Source organism: Herpailurus yagouaroundi, unplaced genomic scaffold, assembly GCF_014898765.1.
Source record: "Herpailurus yagouaroundi ecotype Mexico unplaced genomic scaffold, PumYag 77, whole genome shotgun sequence".
NCBI classification, from domain to species: Eukaryota; Metazoa; Chordata; class Mammalia; order Carnivora; family Felidae; genus Herpailurus; species Herpailurus yagouaroundi.
This window is the reverse complement of record NW_024412388.1, coordinates 65781154-65793415: the sequence shown is the minus strand read 5'-3', so window position 1 is coordinate 65793415 and position 12262 is coordinate 65781154. Positions and strand designations below refer to the sequence as shown.

General features: G+C 34.7%; 1 protein-coding gene across 6 annotated transcripts in view; it reads right to left on the bottom strand.

The window, feature by feature from the left end:
- NEXN (nexilin F-actin binding protein) overlaps nt 1–12262 on the bottom strand; it is a 52555-nt gene that overhangs the window by 20468 nt on the left and 19825 nt on the right. For 4 of the 6 annotated variants that reach the window (XM_040470724.1, XM_040470723.1, XM_040470728.1 and 1 more), the window contains exons 2-5: nt 6188–6266; nt 4578–4769; nt 4307–4385; nt 4074–4222 (exon numbers count right to left, since the gene is read on the bottom strand). In XM_040470724.1, the coding sequence (XP_040326658.1) occupies nt 4074–4222; nt 4307–4385; nt 4578–4769; nt 6188–6214 (447 nt within the window). In that variant the 5' untranslated portion in view covers nt 6215–6266. The remainder of the gene's footprint in view (nt 1–4073; nt 4223–4306; nt 4386–4577; nt 4770–6187; nt 6267–12262) is intronic. The other 2 variants (XM_040470727.1, XM_040470726.1) reach the window with 1 other exon arrangement.

The following is a 12262-nucleotide window of genomic DNA, read 5'->3' as shown; positions in this document are numbered from 1 at the left end:
TCATGACCTGAGCCACAGTCGGAAGCTCAACCGAGTCACCCAGGCACCCGTCTAAGAAAAACTTATAATAATAATAATATATATATTTATATATATATATAAATATGTATATATATATATATATATATATATATATATATATATATATATAAAATAATTACAAATTTCTTTCCCTTCAGGGGTGCCTGGCTGGCTCTGTTGGAAGAGCATGTGAGTCTTGATCTCAGGGTCATGAGTTTGAGCCCCACACTGGGTGTAGAGATTACTTAAAAATAAACAAACTTAAAAAACTATTTCCCTTCAAAGGAAGGCTAACAATTCCTTCACAAATCACATTTGTCTCTCAATAAAAAGTTCTAAGAGATATGGTAAGAAACCAGACATTGAGAGTACAGGGAAGGTAAATTCTAATTTTTTTTAAGCTTATTTATTTTGAGAGAGGGAGAGAGAGAATCCCAAGCAGGCTCCACACCATCAGCACAGAGCCCAACACGGGGCTGGAACCCACAAAACATTAGATCATGACCTGAGCCGAAATCAAGAGTCAGACCCTTAACCAACCGAGCCACCCAAGGTGCCCCAAATTCTAAATTCCTTAACCCCAAATTTCTTTTACTAGAACCTTCTCAGATTTTTATTAGCTTATGGTAAAATAATAAATTATATTTGGAGTGGCTTTTCTTTGTTTTGTTTTTATATGCTTGCTTCTTTGCTCATTTTAAGCCATTACCAAAACTTTAACAGGAGACAGGATTTTTTTTCCATTGGGTTTCAGCAAAGGAAAAGATGAATTTGTCTAAGTGGCCATGGTGTCAGTACATTCACAGAGAACTGAGATATGCAGTTTTGTTATGGTGTTTGCTGTCAGAAGCTACCACTGAAGAGCTGTTTCCCAACTATTTCTTTTGATTATGAAAAGGAAACTCCTTTTGCTCCTTCCCAAAGCAACTTCCTTTTCTCCCCTTTCTTTTCCTTTTTTTAAGTTTTATTTATTTATTTTTTTGAGAGTGAGAGCGTGCACACGAGAGAGAGAGCACAAGTAGAAGAGGGGCAGAGAGAGAGGATCCCGAGTAGGCTCTGCACCATCAGCACAGAGCTGGATGCAGGGCTCAAACTCATGAACCGTGAGATCATAACCTGAGCCAAAAACCAAGAGTCAGACACTTAACCGCCTGAGCCACCCAGGCACCACTCCCTTTATTTTCAACATCACAGTCCCCTATCAACAATTTCTCTTTTTCTAAATTGATAGATGTTAACCTTGCCCATCAGGATATCCTCAAAGATAACCAGATTATACTAAATTAAGGGGTACCTGGGTGGCTCAGTCAGTTAAGCATCTGATTTCGGCTCAGGTCATAAGTTCAAGCCTCACATAGGGCTCTCTGCTGTCAGCACAAGGCCCGCTTCAGATCCTCTGCCCCTCTTTATCTGCCCCTCCCCTGTGTATGTGCTCTCCCTCTGTCTCTCCCTCAAAACAAAGAAAAAAAATTTTTTTAAGATTCTCCCCCAAATTTTACTGGTCTTTCGTTCTAACATCCAGTATACAAAGTATACTCATTTTTAATTCATCATAAGATCCTAGAATCTGGTAGTTCTCCTGACTCAAGAATCCCTTCTAAAGCAGTCTTGAATATGGACTTGTACAAGTGGATTTTTCAAATTAACATTGACTTTTTTTCCTTAGTAAACTCTACCCCCAAAGTGGGCCTTGAACTCACGACCTCAAGATCAAGAGTCTCATGCTCCACCAACTGAGCCAGCCAGGTGCCCCAACATTAAGACTTTTCTTGGGGCACCTGGGAGGCTCAGTTGGTTAAGCATCTGACTCGATCTCAGATCAGGTTTTGATCTCAAAGTTGTTAGTTCAAGCCCTGTATTGGGCTCCACACTGAGTGTGGAGCCTACTAAAAAACAAAAACAAATTTTTCTTGATTACCTATGTCATACTTCTTATATTCAAAGACAGATTCACTTTTATTAGATTTGAGCAGAAAATGTACTTAATTTTTAAAATTGGACTTTCCATATTTGAAAGATAAAATTACTATTAATAGTTTATTTTGCTCTACCTACGTATTCTCAAATAATGTAATGGATCAAAATTTTCATTAATCAGGATTCTATGGCACCCTGCCATGTAGTTTCTGGAGTTACTAAAAGAAGTGGTTCTTTTTCATGATACTTTGTCTCCCTCTCTGAGTATCCCACGTCTTCATCATATTCAAACACACCTCCTTCAACGTACACGTCATTTTTCTTTGAGAAACCACTGTATATTCAGTTCTTGGGGTTGTAGTGGGTCTTAAAGTCTAGTGAGTAATCAGTGCTTTTTTGAAAAAGTTGATAAGACTTAATATAAGCAGACTAAACCCATGTAGAGTACTTGCTGCCAAACACCATATATTTTAATTACATATTTTATTACCATATTTTATAATTTATATTGTAAATATAACTACATATACTGACATATTTTATATTTGACAATGCATAATCTATAATACTCACTTATATTTATATTCCTGGGTGAACTTACACTGCAAAATGAATTCTCATCTTTGATGACTGGAGATGTCAGAGGTAAAGTACATACCATCCTTTCTTTAGATAAAGACGTACAAAGTAATAAAATATAGGAAATTCCAATTCTTTTCTATAATTCATCTGGCATTATGTCATTATTTGCCACTATACAAGTGGTTATTTGTGCCACAGAAGTGTCTATTTGCAAAGTCTGGGTAAATACATTTTTTTGACATGCAAACATGGCATATGCTTTGCCTTCTTTGTCATTTTTCTTTTTAGAAAAGTAGGAAACTGGAAGGAGCATAGCAAACAGATTTAAAGCACTTAAAGAGTAGACAAAAAAGAGCCAAGTACAATTTCACAATAAAAATAGTTTTGTACTTATGAAGACTATGTTAATATATTTGTTAACATACTGATGAGAGAAGAAAGAGGAGCTAAAATGGTTTCATGACACTTAGGTGAAACATTTATAGTCTACTTACGTGTACCAGGCACTGTTCTAAGTGCTTTGCATTTATTAACTCATATAATATTATTAACAACTCTAAGATAAATGCCATCTCATTAAACTCAATACACTGATCATCTCTTTTGATCTTATAATGTAGACTAGGTTAAGTTCATAAACAATATAATAACGGTCATCAAGTCTATGACTAGGCATAATTTATAATGTAAAACAAGTATCAGTGCATTAATTTTTGTGAGCTGATCAATTCTTTACTTAATAAAAGTATGACTATTGATCAAGTTTCTATGTCATTATAATCATTAATCACTTTGAGACATTAGCTTTTTCTGGAAATTAGATCATATTCTTGAGTATTTTAAAAATACTTACTAGCCTCTAAGTTCTCATGCTCTGAGCTAAAATATGTGGGAATTCTAAATTCATTAAGAGACTATATAAGATCATAGCAACAATTTTTTTTCTCCCCTCTAATTTGTCCCCTGTGGCTATGGGCATCAGTAATGGCTATATGAAAGAAATGGCTGTCACACATTTCTCCCCTCTTCTACTACCATCCCCAACTTAAAAAAAAAAAAAAGTTAATAAGCTAGCTAATAATACCATTATTAAATAAAATGTGATTTGTTTCAAATTCTTGGGTAGGAAGATATCCTAATTATGCCTTAGTGTGTAATAATAACCAACAACTATTTATTGATTGCTACTGAAAGACCAGCATACTGTAGATAGTTTATGTGACACTGCCTTATATCTTTGTAAAATCCTCTAACATGTCAGGAAAAACAAGAAATGTGGACAGTGTAAGGAATATGGACTAAATGACAAGTTGGTGCATAACAAAAGTTATCCTAGCATTCAACCTTAAGGTAAGTATATTCTGCCCTTAATCCTTCTAGGCATGTGATATATTTATCTGATATTAAATATTTGTGTTTAAGATCTTGTTTTCAAGTTAGCTGCTATTTAATAAGTTTGTTATATTAAAATATTTTAATTAGGCAATGTACTGATTGTTTTATTTTGTACCATTAGTTTCTGAAGAAATACCAATTTAATATTTAGTGTATACCTGCTCAGCCCTTTTTGCTAATTCACGTTGTATCTTCCTCTTCTCTAACATATCCTGCTCAATTCTGCGTCTTCGTTCCTCCTCTGTCCTCTTTCTTTGTTCTTCTTGTCTTTGTTTCTCCATTTCAGCAAATCTACCTTTAACAGTTCCTAAGAATATACAAAACATGTTTGATATTTGCTATGTTTCTGTTTTTGCAATTTCATTTGCAATTTACCCCTCAAGTTTCTTACCTGTTAGCTTTGGGACATAAGCCTTTTCTACTTTAGAAGATGCCTCTTCCTCATCATCAGAAGCAAGCATTTCTTTAATCTAAATGGTTAAATAAATTAATAGGAGCATGTCAAAAATTTAGACTATATTATATGCAAAGTTTGAAATTAACTGAAAAATACAGAAAATTATTTTAGTTATATTTAATATAAAATATGGTTAATGTGAATAAAGCATAAATTAAAAAGATGAAAATGAATTTTGCACAAGAATAAAATAAAATAAAATAACCTCCTGCTTTCTCCTGTTCCATTCTCTCTCTCTAATATATTGTTCTTTTCTTCTTTGCTTTTCATCTCTAGATCTCCTTTGATTTCTTTCTTCCCTGGCTCTCTGCATGGCTTCAAACTTATCCTTTACATCACCCTTGCCAAGTTTTGGCACATAGGTTTTTGGGACAGGTTTAGATGAAGAAAGCAGAATCTTCGTTAGAAGAAAATAAAGAGAAGAAAGTTAAAAAAAAAATAAGATAGGAAGAAATCAGGTAAAGATAGATCAGCATAAGCAATATAAGAAATACTTACTGAAACAGAAAACAAATGAGTTTCAAATATTTGTACAATCAGAATCTGATTATTTTCTAAAGTCTATGAAAATGAAATTACAGAAAACAGAGTAAAAACTTCATTAATATACAGGAGTTCCACTTTGTAGGTGCGAAGAAGGGCAAAATATAAAACTGAATACTGGATTCTAATTTAAAACAACCTGTACTTTATTTTCCCACACCATTATTAAAGATTCAGATTTTACATCTCTTACTTAAAAGACACCAGGACTCGTTTCAATAAATTAGGTGAAGGTGAAAATAAAGCAAAAGTTCAGGCTTTAAAGTTTATAGCTTCATTCATATGTCAACGCTCTTGCTTGTTTCCATATCAAGTAGAAGTAAAACTGAAGGGCAGCCCTTTAGTACCCATGTGCTCCAGGTTCTTTGTACAAAGCAGTGATTTGTATGCTGTTACTACTGCTGTACTGTCCATCTAGAACTTCTGTAAACCAACATTAAAAATGTGTAAAAAGGCTGTATCACTCCAAATAGGCTGAGCTCTAGGATGGCAAAAGAGATTCCCCTGGAAAAGGAGGGGTCTAGTAAAAGACTGGAGAAAAGATTTCCCTCCACTCTAAAACCAGGAGCGCAAATTATTTTCATCATTTTGAAAATTAAGCTGATCACCGGAAGACGTTTCAGTAAATAAAACATCAGTGCTCAGAACAGCAAACCCATTATCCTAGTAATAATGACAAGTTACTTATTAATCTGTGGCATACCCAGCCCCTCTATTATTTTCTTATGGTGCCATTGGCCATTTAAGGTTTTTTAAACTTCATAATGTTGGGGTGTCAGCAACTGAGCTCTTCTTACTACAACTCTCAGAAACTACAGCCAAGAACCAGAAAAAGACTAAGAGAAATTTTACTGCAGCTGTTGGGAGAAGTAGCTAGGACGGAGCTTTACCCGAGAGTGATTTTATTGCTTTCTCCTAAGAGTATATGTCAAATCTGGGTGTTTTTTTTTTTAATACTAAAAAATAACTTGTAAGATTTATCAAGGTATTAAAATTCTATTCAAGATGTTAGCCATCACTTGCATTTCACTAGCATTTACAGATTTAATAATTACGCTTCCAAGATTAGAATCCAAATGAAAACACTGGGCCCAAGACCGGCCTGTGAATTTTAGCTCTTACATTTTATATCTTGACACTATGTCATTATGAACGTCTGGATATGACCTTTCCACAAAGCAACTGCCCTTTAAGCAGTTCTACAGTCAATCCTATGTTTTCCCCCACCTTTTTTTTTTTTTTTTTTTTTTTTTTTAAAGGTTTGAGACTTACCTCAGCCTTTTGGGAAATATCATTCATGTTTGCTCTATGTGGTCTCAGGGTGATTATGGAGATTTGTATATTTTTGCACCTGAAAAAATACATTAGTATTGTATAAGAATTTTTAATGACTTAATTTTTCATATTCTATGTATTTTTGTAAACAGAAACAGCATGTTAATTGCTCCTCAAAAAATACTGACACAATCCAGGCCAGTAATAAATTGTGATAACCTTCAGCTCCTTTGCCCAAGATTCAGGGTAAAAGAGGGTACAAGGTGCATGGTATTAAAAGATCCTTGTAAATTTATGGCCCAGAATAGCTTGGTGAATGTATCAAGTGTACTTGCAAAGAATTTGTGTTTGACAGTTACTGGGTGTATTACTCTGTAAGTATCAACTAGGTCAAGGTGGTTTATCGTGTTATTGAGATCTTCTGTGTCTTTTTCTTTTGGTGGCCCAGTTATTCTATCAGTCTTCAGGTATGTGGGATTGTCTAATAAAGGATTCTTCCTTTAATTATGTCATTTTTTTCGTGTAATTTCAACCTCTTAAGTGCATATGCATTATGATTATAACATCTTTTTGAATTGACTCATCAGTACGAAATTTCCTTTTTATCTCATTGTCTTGAACTTATCTGATATTAAAATAGCTGCACCAACTTTCTTAAGTTTAGTCTGTATGATGTATATAATTTTCTAGCTATTTACTTTCAACTTATTATTTTATATGTACACTGCATCTCTTGGACACAGCATATAATTGGACCTTGTTTTGAAAAATCAATTCCAGGGGCGCCTGGGTGGCGCAGTCGGTTAAGCGTCCGACTTCAGCCAGGTCACGATCTCGCGGTCCGCGGGTTCGAGCCCCGCGTCGGGCTCTGGGCTGATGGCTCAGAGCCTGGAGCCTGTTTCCGATTCTGTGTCTCCCTCTCTCTCTGCCCCTCCCCCGTTCATGCTCTGTCTCTCTCTGTCCCAAAAATAAATAAAAAACGTTGAAAAAAAAATAAAAAAAAAAAGAAAAATCAATTCTGATTAAAAAAAAATTTTTTTAATGTTTATTTTTGAGAGAGAGCAGGGGAGGGGCAGAGAGAGAGAGAGTGAGACACAGAATCTGAAGCAGGCTCCAGGCTCCAAGCTGTCAGCACAGAGCCGGACGCCAGGGTCAAACTCACGAATAGTGAGATCAAGATCTGAGCCAAAGTTGGATGCTTAACCGATTGGGCCACCCAGGCACCCCAATTATGATATCTTTTAATTGCAATGTTTAGTCCATTAACATTTAATGTAATTATTTTTATAAATGGACTTAAGGTTACCATTTTACTATTTGTTTCTTGTTTGCCCCTTTTTTCTTCCTCTATTACTCTTTCCCTGACTACTTCTGAACTATTTGAGTAACTTTTAGAATTTTATTTATTGGTAAAAAATTTTTAATAGCTTTACTACGGTATCACTGACATACAAAAAAACTACGCTTTTAAAAAGTGCAGGGGCGCCTGGGTGGCTCAGTCGGTTAAGCGGCTGACTTCGGCTCGGGTCTTGATATCGCGGTCTGTGAGTTCGAGCCCCGCGTTGGGCTCTGTGCTGACACCTCAGAGCCTGGAGCCTGTTTCAGATTCTGTGTCTCCCTCTCTCTCTGACCCTCCCCCGTTCATGCTCTGTCTCTCTCTGTCTCAAAAATAAGTAAGCGTTAAAAAAAAAAAAAGTGCACAGTTTGGGGGTGCCTGGGTGGGTCAGTTGGTTTTGGCTCAGGCCATGATCTCATGGTTTGTGGGATTGAGCCCCACATCAGACTCTGCACTGACAGCACAGAGCCAGCTTGGGCTTCTCTGTCTCCCTCTCTCTCTGCCTTTCCCCCACTCATGCTGTCTCTGTCTCTCTCAAAATAAACTTAAAAGAAAAATTTTTTTAAAGTGCACAGTTTGATAAGTTCACATATGTATGTACCTGTGACACCATCACCACAACCAAGATAATATAAACATTACCCCCAAAAGTTTTCTCAGATCCCTTAATTCCCCCCTTTTCTTGCTTCTCCCACCCACATCCCCAGGCAGGTATATTTTTGGTCACCAAAGATTCAATTTTCTATAAATGGAATCAGATAGTATGTACCATTTTATCAGGCCCCTTTATCCAGCATATTTTGAGATTCATCCATCAATAGTTGGATCATCAATAGTTCATTCCTTTTTAGTACTAAATATTATTCCATTGTATGAATATATCACAATCTATTGAATTGGTTGAATACCACAGTTTGTTGAATATACCACCATTCATTTGTTACTGGACATTGGGCTGTTTGCAGTTACTATTACAATGAAGCTGTTATGAATATTCATTGGTAAACTTTTGTATGAACATATACTTTTTTGAGTAAATAAAGTATAATGGCTAGACCTTATGGTAGATGTATGTTTAACTTTTTAAGAAACTGACAAACTGTTTTCTAAGTGATTGTACCATTTTGTCTTCACACCAACAGTATATGAGACTTCTACTTTCTCTATAGCCTCACCAGCACTTGGTATGGGTCTTCTAACTTTTAGACATTCTAAAGGTGTGTAGTGACATCACATTATGGTTTTAATTTACATTTCCCTGATAATTAATGCTATTGAACATCTTTTCATATGTTTCTTTTCTACCTACAAATATTCTTTGGTAGAAGTATCTGTTCAAATCTTTTGCCCATTTTGTTACTGGGTTATTTATTTTCCATTAACTTTTGGAAGTACTTTACATATTCTGGATATAAGACCTATATCAGATGTATGATTTGAAAAGATATTCTCCCAGTCTTTGGCTTGTCTTTTCATTTTCTTAACAATGTCTTTTGAAGAGCAGAAACTTCATTTTGATAAAATCTATTTTATTATCTTTTTCTTTTATAGTGTGTGCTTTTGGTGTTGTACTGGCTTAACCCACAATCACAAAGAACTTATCCCATATTTACTTCTAAGAGGTTTATAGTTTTAGGTTTTGCATTTAGGTCTTTTATCCATTTTGGGTTGATTTTTGTATATTGCAAAAGTTCACTTTTTTGCAGATAAACAATTTTTCCAGGACCACTTATTAAAAAAAACATATCTCTCTGATGAAATGCTTTTGCATTTTTGTGAAAAATCAATTGACTATGGTGGGTCTATTTCTGGACCCTCCATTCTGTTCCATCAGTCTCTCTCTCCTGATGCCAATACCACAGTATTTTTTTTTTTAACTCCAGTCACCATGTCATATTCTTGATTAGTGTACTTTATCATGAGCCTTGAAAAAATTAGTGTAACCCCAACTTTGTTTCTTTTCAAACTTGTTTTGACTATTCTAGGTCCTTTGTATTCACATATAAATCTGTAAATACTTCTGTATTTGTTGATGCTATTGTAAATGTTTTTATTTTTTAGATTTCAATTGATGATCATTTGTTGCTGGTATATAGAAATATAATTTATTTTTGTATTCTCATCTTCTATCCTGCTACCTGGCCAAAGTAACTTATTAGTTCCATTGGGTTATTTTTATAGATTCCATTTGATTTTCTACATAGATGACTATATCATCTATGAACGCATTTCAACTTTTTCCCTTATAACCTGTATGTCTTTTATTTCCTTTTTTGGCCTGAAGGTTCTGGATAGAACCTTCAGTACAAAGTCAAATAGAAGTAGGGAGAGCAGACATATTTGCCTTGTTCCTGACCTTAGGGGGAAAAATGTTTAGTCTTTCACCATTAAATGATTTTAGCTACAGATTTTTCTTAGATGCCCTGTATGAGATTTAGTTCCTTTCTATTCTTATTGTGCTAGAGTAATTTTAGGAATGGATGTTGGATTTAATAAAATGTCTTTTCTGTATCTATTGAGATAATCTTATGTTTGATTTTCGTTATAGTAAGCTACGTTAATTTATTTTCAAATGTTAAATCAACTTTACATTCCTAGGAGAAACTGCATTTGGTCTGATGCATTATCCTTTTAACATACTGATAAATTCAATTTGATAAAATTTTGTTAAGAAGTTTTCCATCCATGTTTATGGGACGATATTGGTGTGTAGTTTTATTTTTTTGTAACATCTGCTTTTGTTAATAATAATACTGCTCTCAAGGCGCCTGGGTGGCGCAGTTGGTTAAGCGTCCGACTTCAGCCAGGTCACGATCTCGCGGTCCGTGAGTTCGAGCCCCGCGTTGGGCTCTGGGCTGATGGCTCAGAGCCTGGAGCCTGTTTCCGATTCTGTGTCTCCCTCTCTCTCTGCCCCTCCCCCGTTCATGCTCTGTCTCTCTCTATCCCAGAAATAAATAAATGTTGAAAAAAAAAAAGAAAAAAAATAATACTGCTCTCATAGAATGAGTTGGGAATTATTTTGTCTTAATTTTCTGTAAGATCTCATGTAGAACTGATATCATTTTTTTCTTTTTTTAAAAATGTTTATTTATGTTTGAGAGAAAGAGAGTGTGAGTGGGGGAGTATCAGAGAGAGAGAGAGAGAGAGAGAGAGAGAGAGAGAGAGAGAGAGAGAATCCCAAGCAGGCTCCATGCTATCAGTGCAGAGCCCAATGAGGGGCTCAATCTCATGAACTGAGATCATGACCTGAGCTGAAATTAAGTGTCAGACACTTAACCAACTAAGCCACCAAGTGCCCCTATATAATTTTTTCCTTAAATGTTTGCAAGAACTTTCCAGTGAAGCCATTTGGGGACTAAAGTTTTCTCTCTGGGAGAAGACAATATGATGAAGGTAGATGGGACATGATTCAATGTAATTATTAACAAGGTCCTAACTTTTGTTGTTCAGTGGGTCTGTGGGTGCTTATTACATTATTAACAGTACTTTCCTAATAAAAGCAGGCAGTACATGACTATCTGTCATTACCAAGGTTTGTGAGTAATCTAATTCTATGTGCCTGAGATAAAACTAACCAGTAGTTCTAGTCTTGATCTCTTACCTGAGTCACTCTATCATATCTAGAGTTACCCATTAGATATTTCTTCTTGTATAACCAAGAGAACTTATCCTTCATTCTCATAGCTTCTCAAACCTTAGAGTTATTTCTGGTTCATTCTTCTTTTAGATCTCCTAAATTATGATAGACTGTCAAGATTTGTGATTGTTTCTTTCAAATTTGTTCTTATATATTACTTCACTATTTCCATTGTCCTCATAATACAAACCTTTATCACCTCATACTTTGATTACAACAATTTGATAATCAGATCTAAATCCAAATTTCAATTCTGTGCTTCCTGGTTAGGATTAGATAACATATGTAAAAAATTCTAGAATACCTAACATTAGTAGGTATCAAAAATTTTGATTGATTTCATCACTCATGGTCTCCCTATCCTTTTTATCCTCTTCAGTAAAAAGGTACATTTCCCTGCCAATTAGCATATATTAATATATTATTTGTGTAATCTAAAAGAGTAATTAATACCAAAGGGTATGAGGAAACTTTGAGCAATCTCACATAAATTGATAAATTTAGCTGGATTAATTGGCCAGAGGGAACTTGAAGGAGCCTTGTTTTGTGGCAAAATGAAAGAAAATTCTGTCATTTGGTGACAGTGAAAAATTACCCTGTCAAGAGTAGTCCTGGAGAATAAATGAATCAGCTAGCTTCTTCATCTAATTTTTTTTTAATCTTCAAATTATATCTTGACTTATTTATAGATTCAGAATAAAATAAGTTTAATTTTTAAATTTAATATGAGTAAAACCAGTTAAAATCGTTTTTTAAATGTCATTTCAGTACTCTGAGCTCTCATTCTGAAAGTCTGTGAAAATTTGAATAGTACTAACTTTAACTTTTTTAATTAAAATATGAGCAGACAATCTTTTGCTGAGTTTGCTTTGTTCTGCATTTTGAGGATAAAAAAGTTGTAGCAAACTAAGTTTGTTAGCTTTTTGTCTTATAGAATTGTCTTTCAAGATGTAGGTTACAAACCAATAGGACTCATATCTCTAGTTTTATAGAGATATGAAAAAAATTCAGAGAAAAAATTCAAAATCAAGCAGGCAAATATCTATTGGATTCCTTTATAATTTTTTAAAGGAATTTTTTTAATTCCTGGTAGAAACAA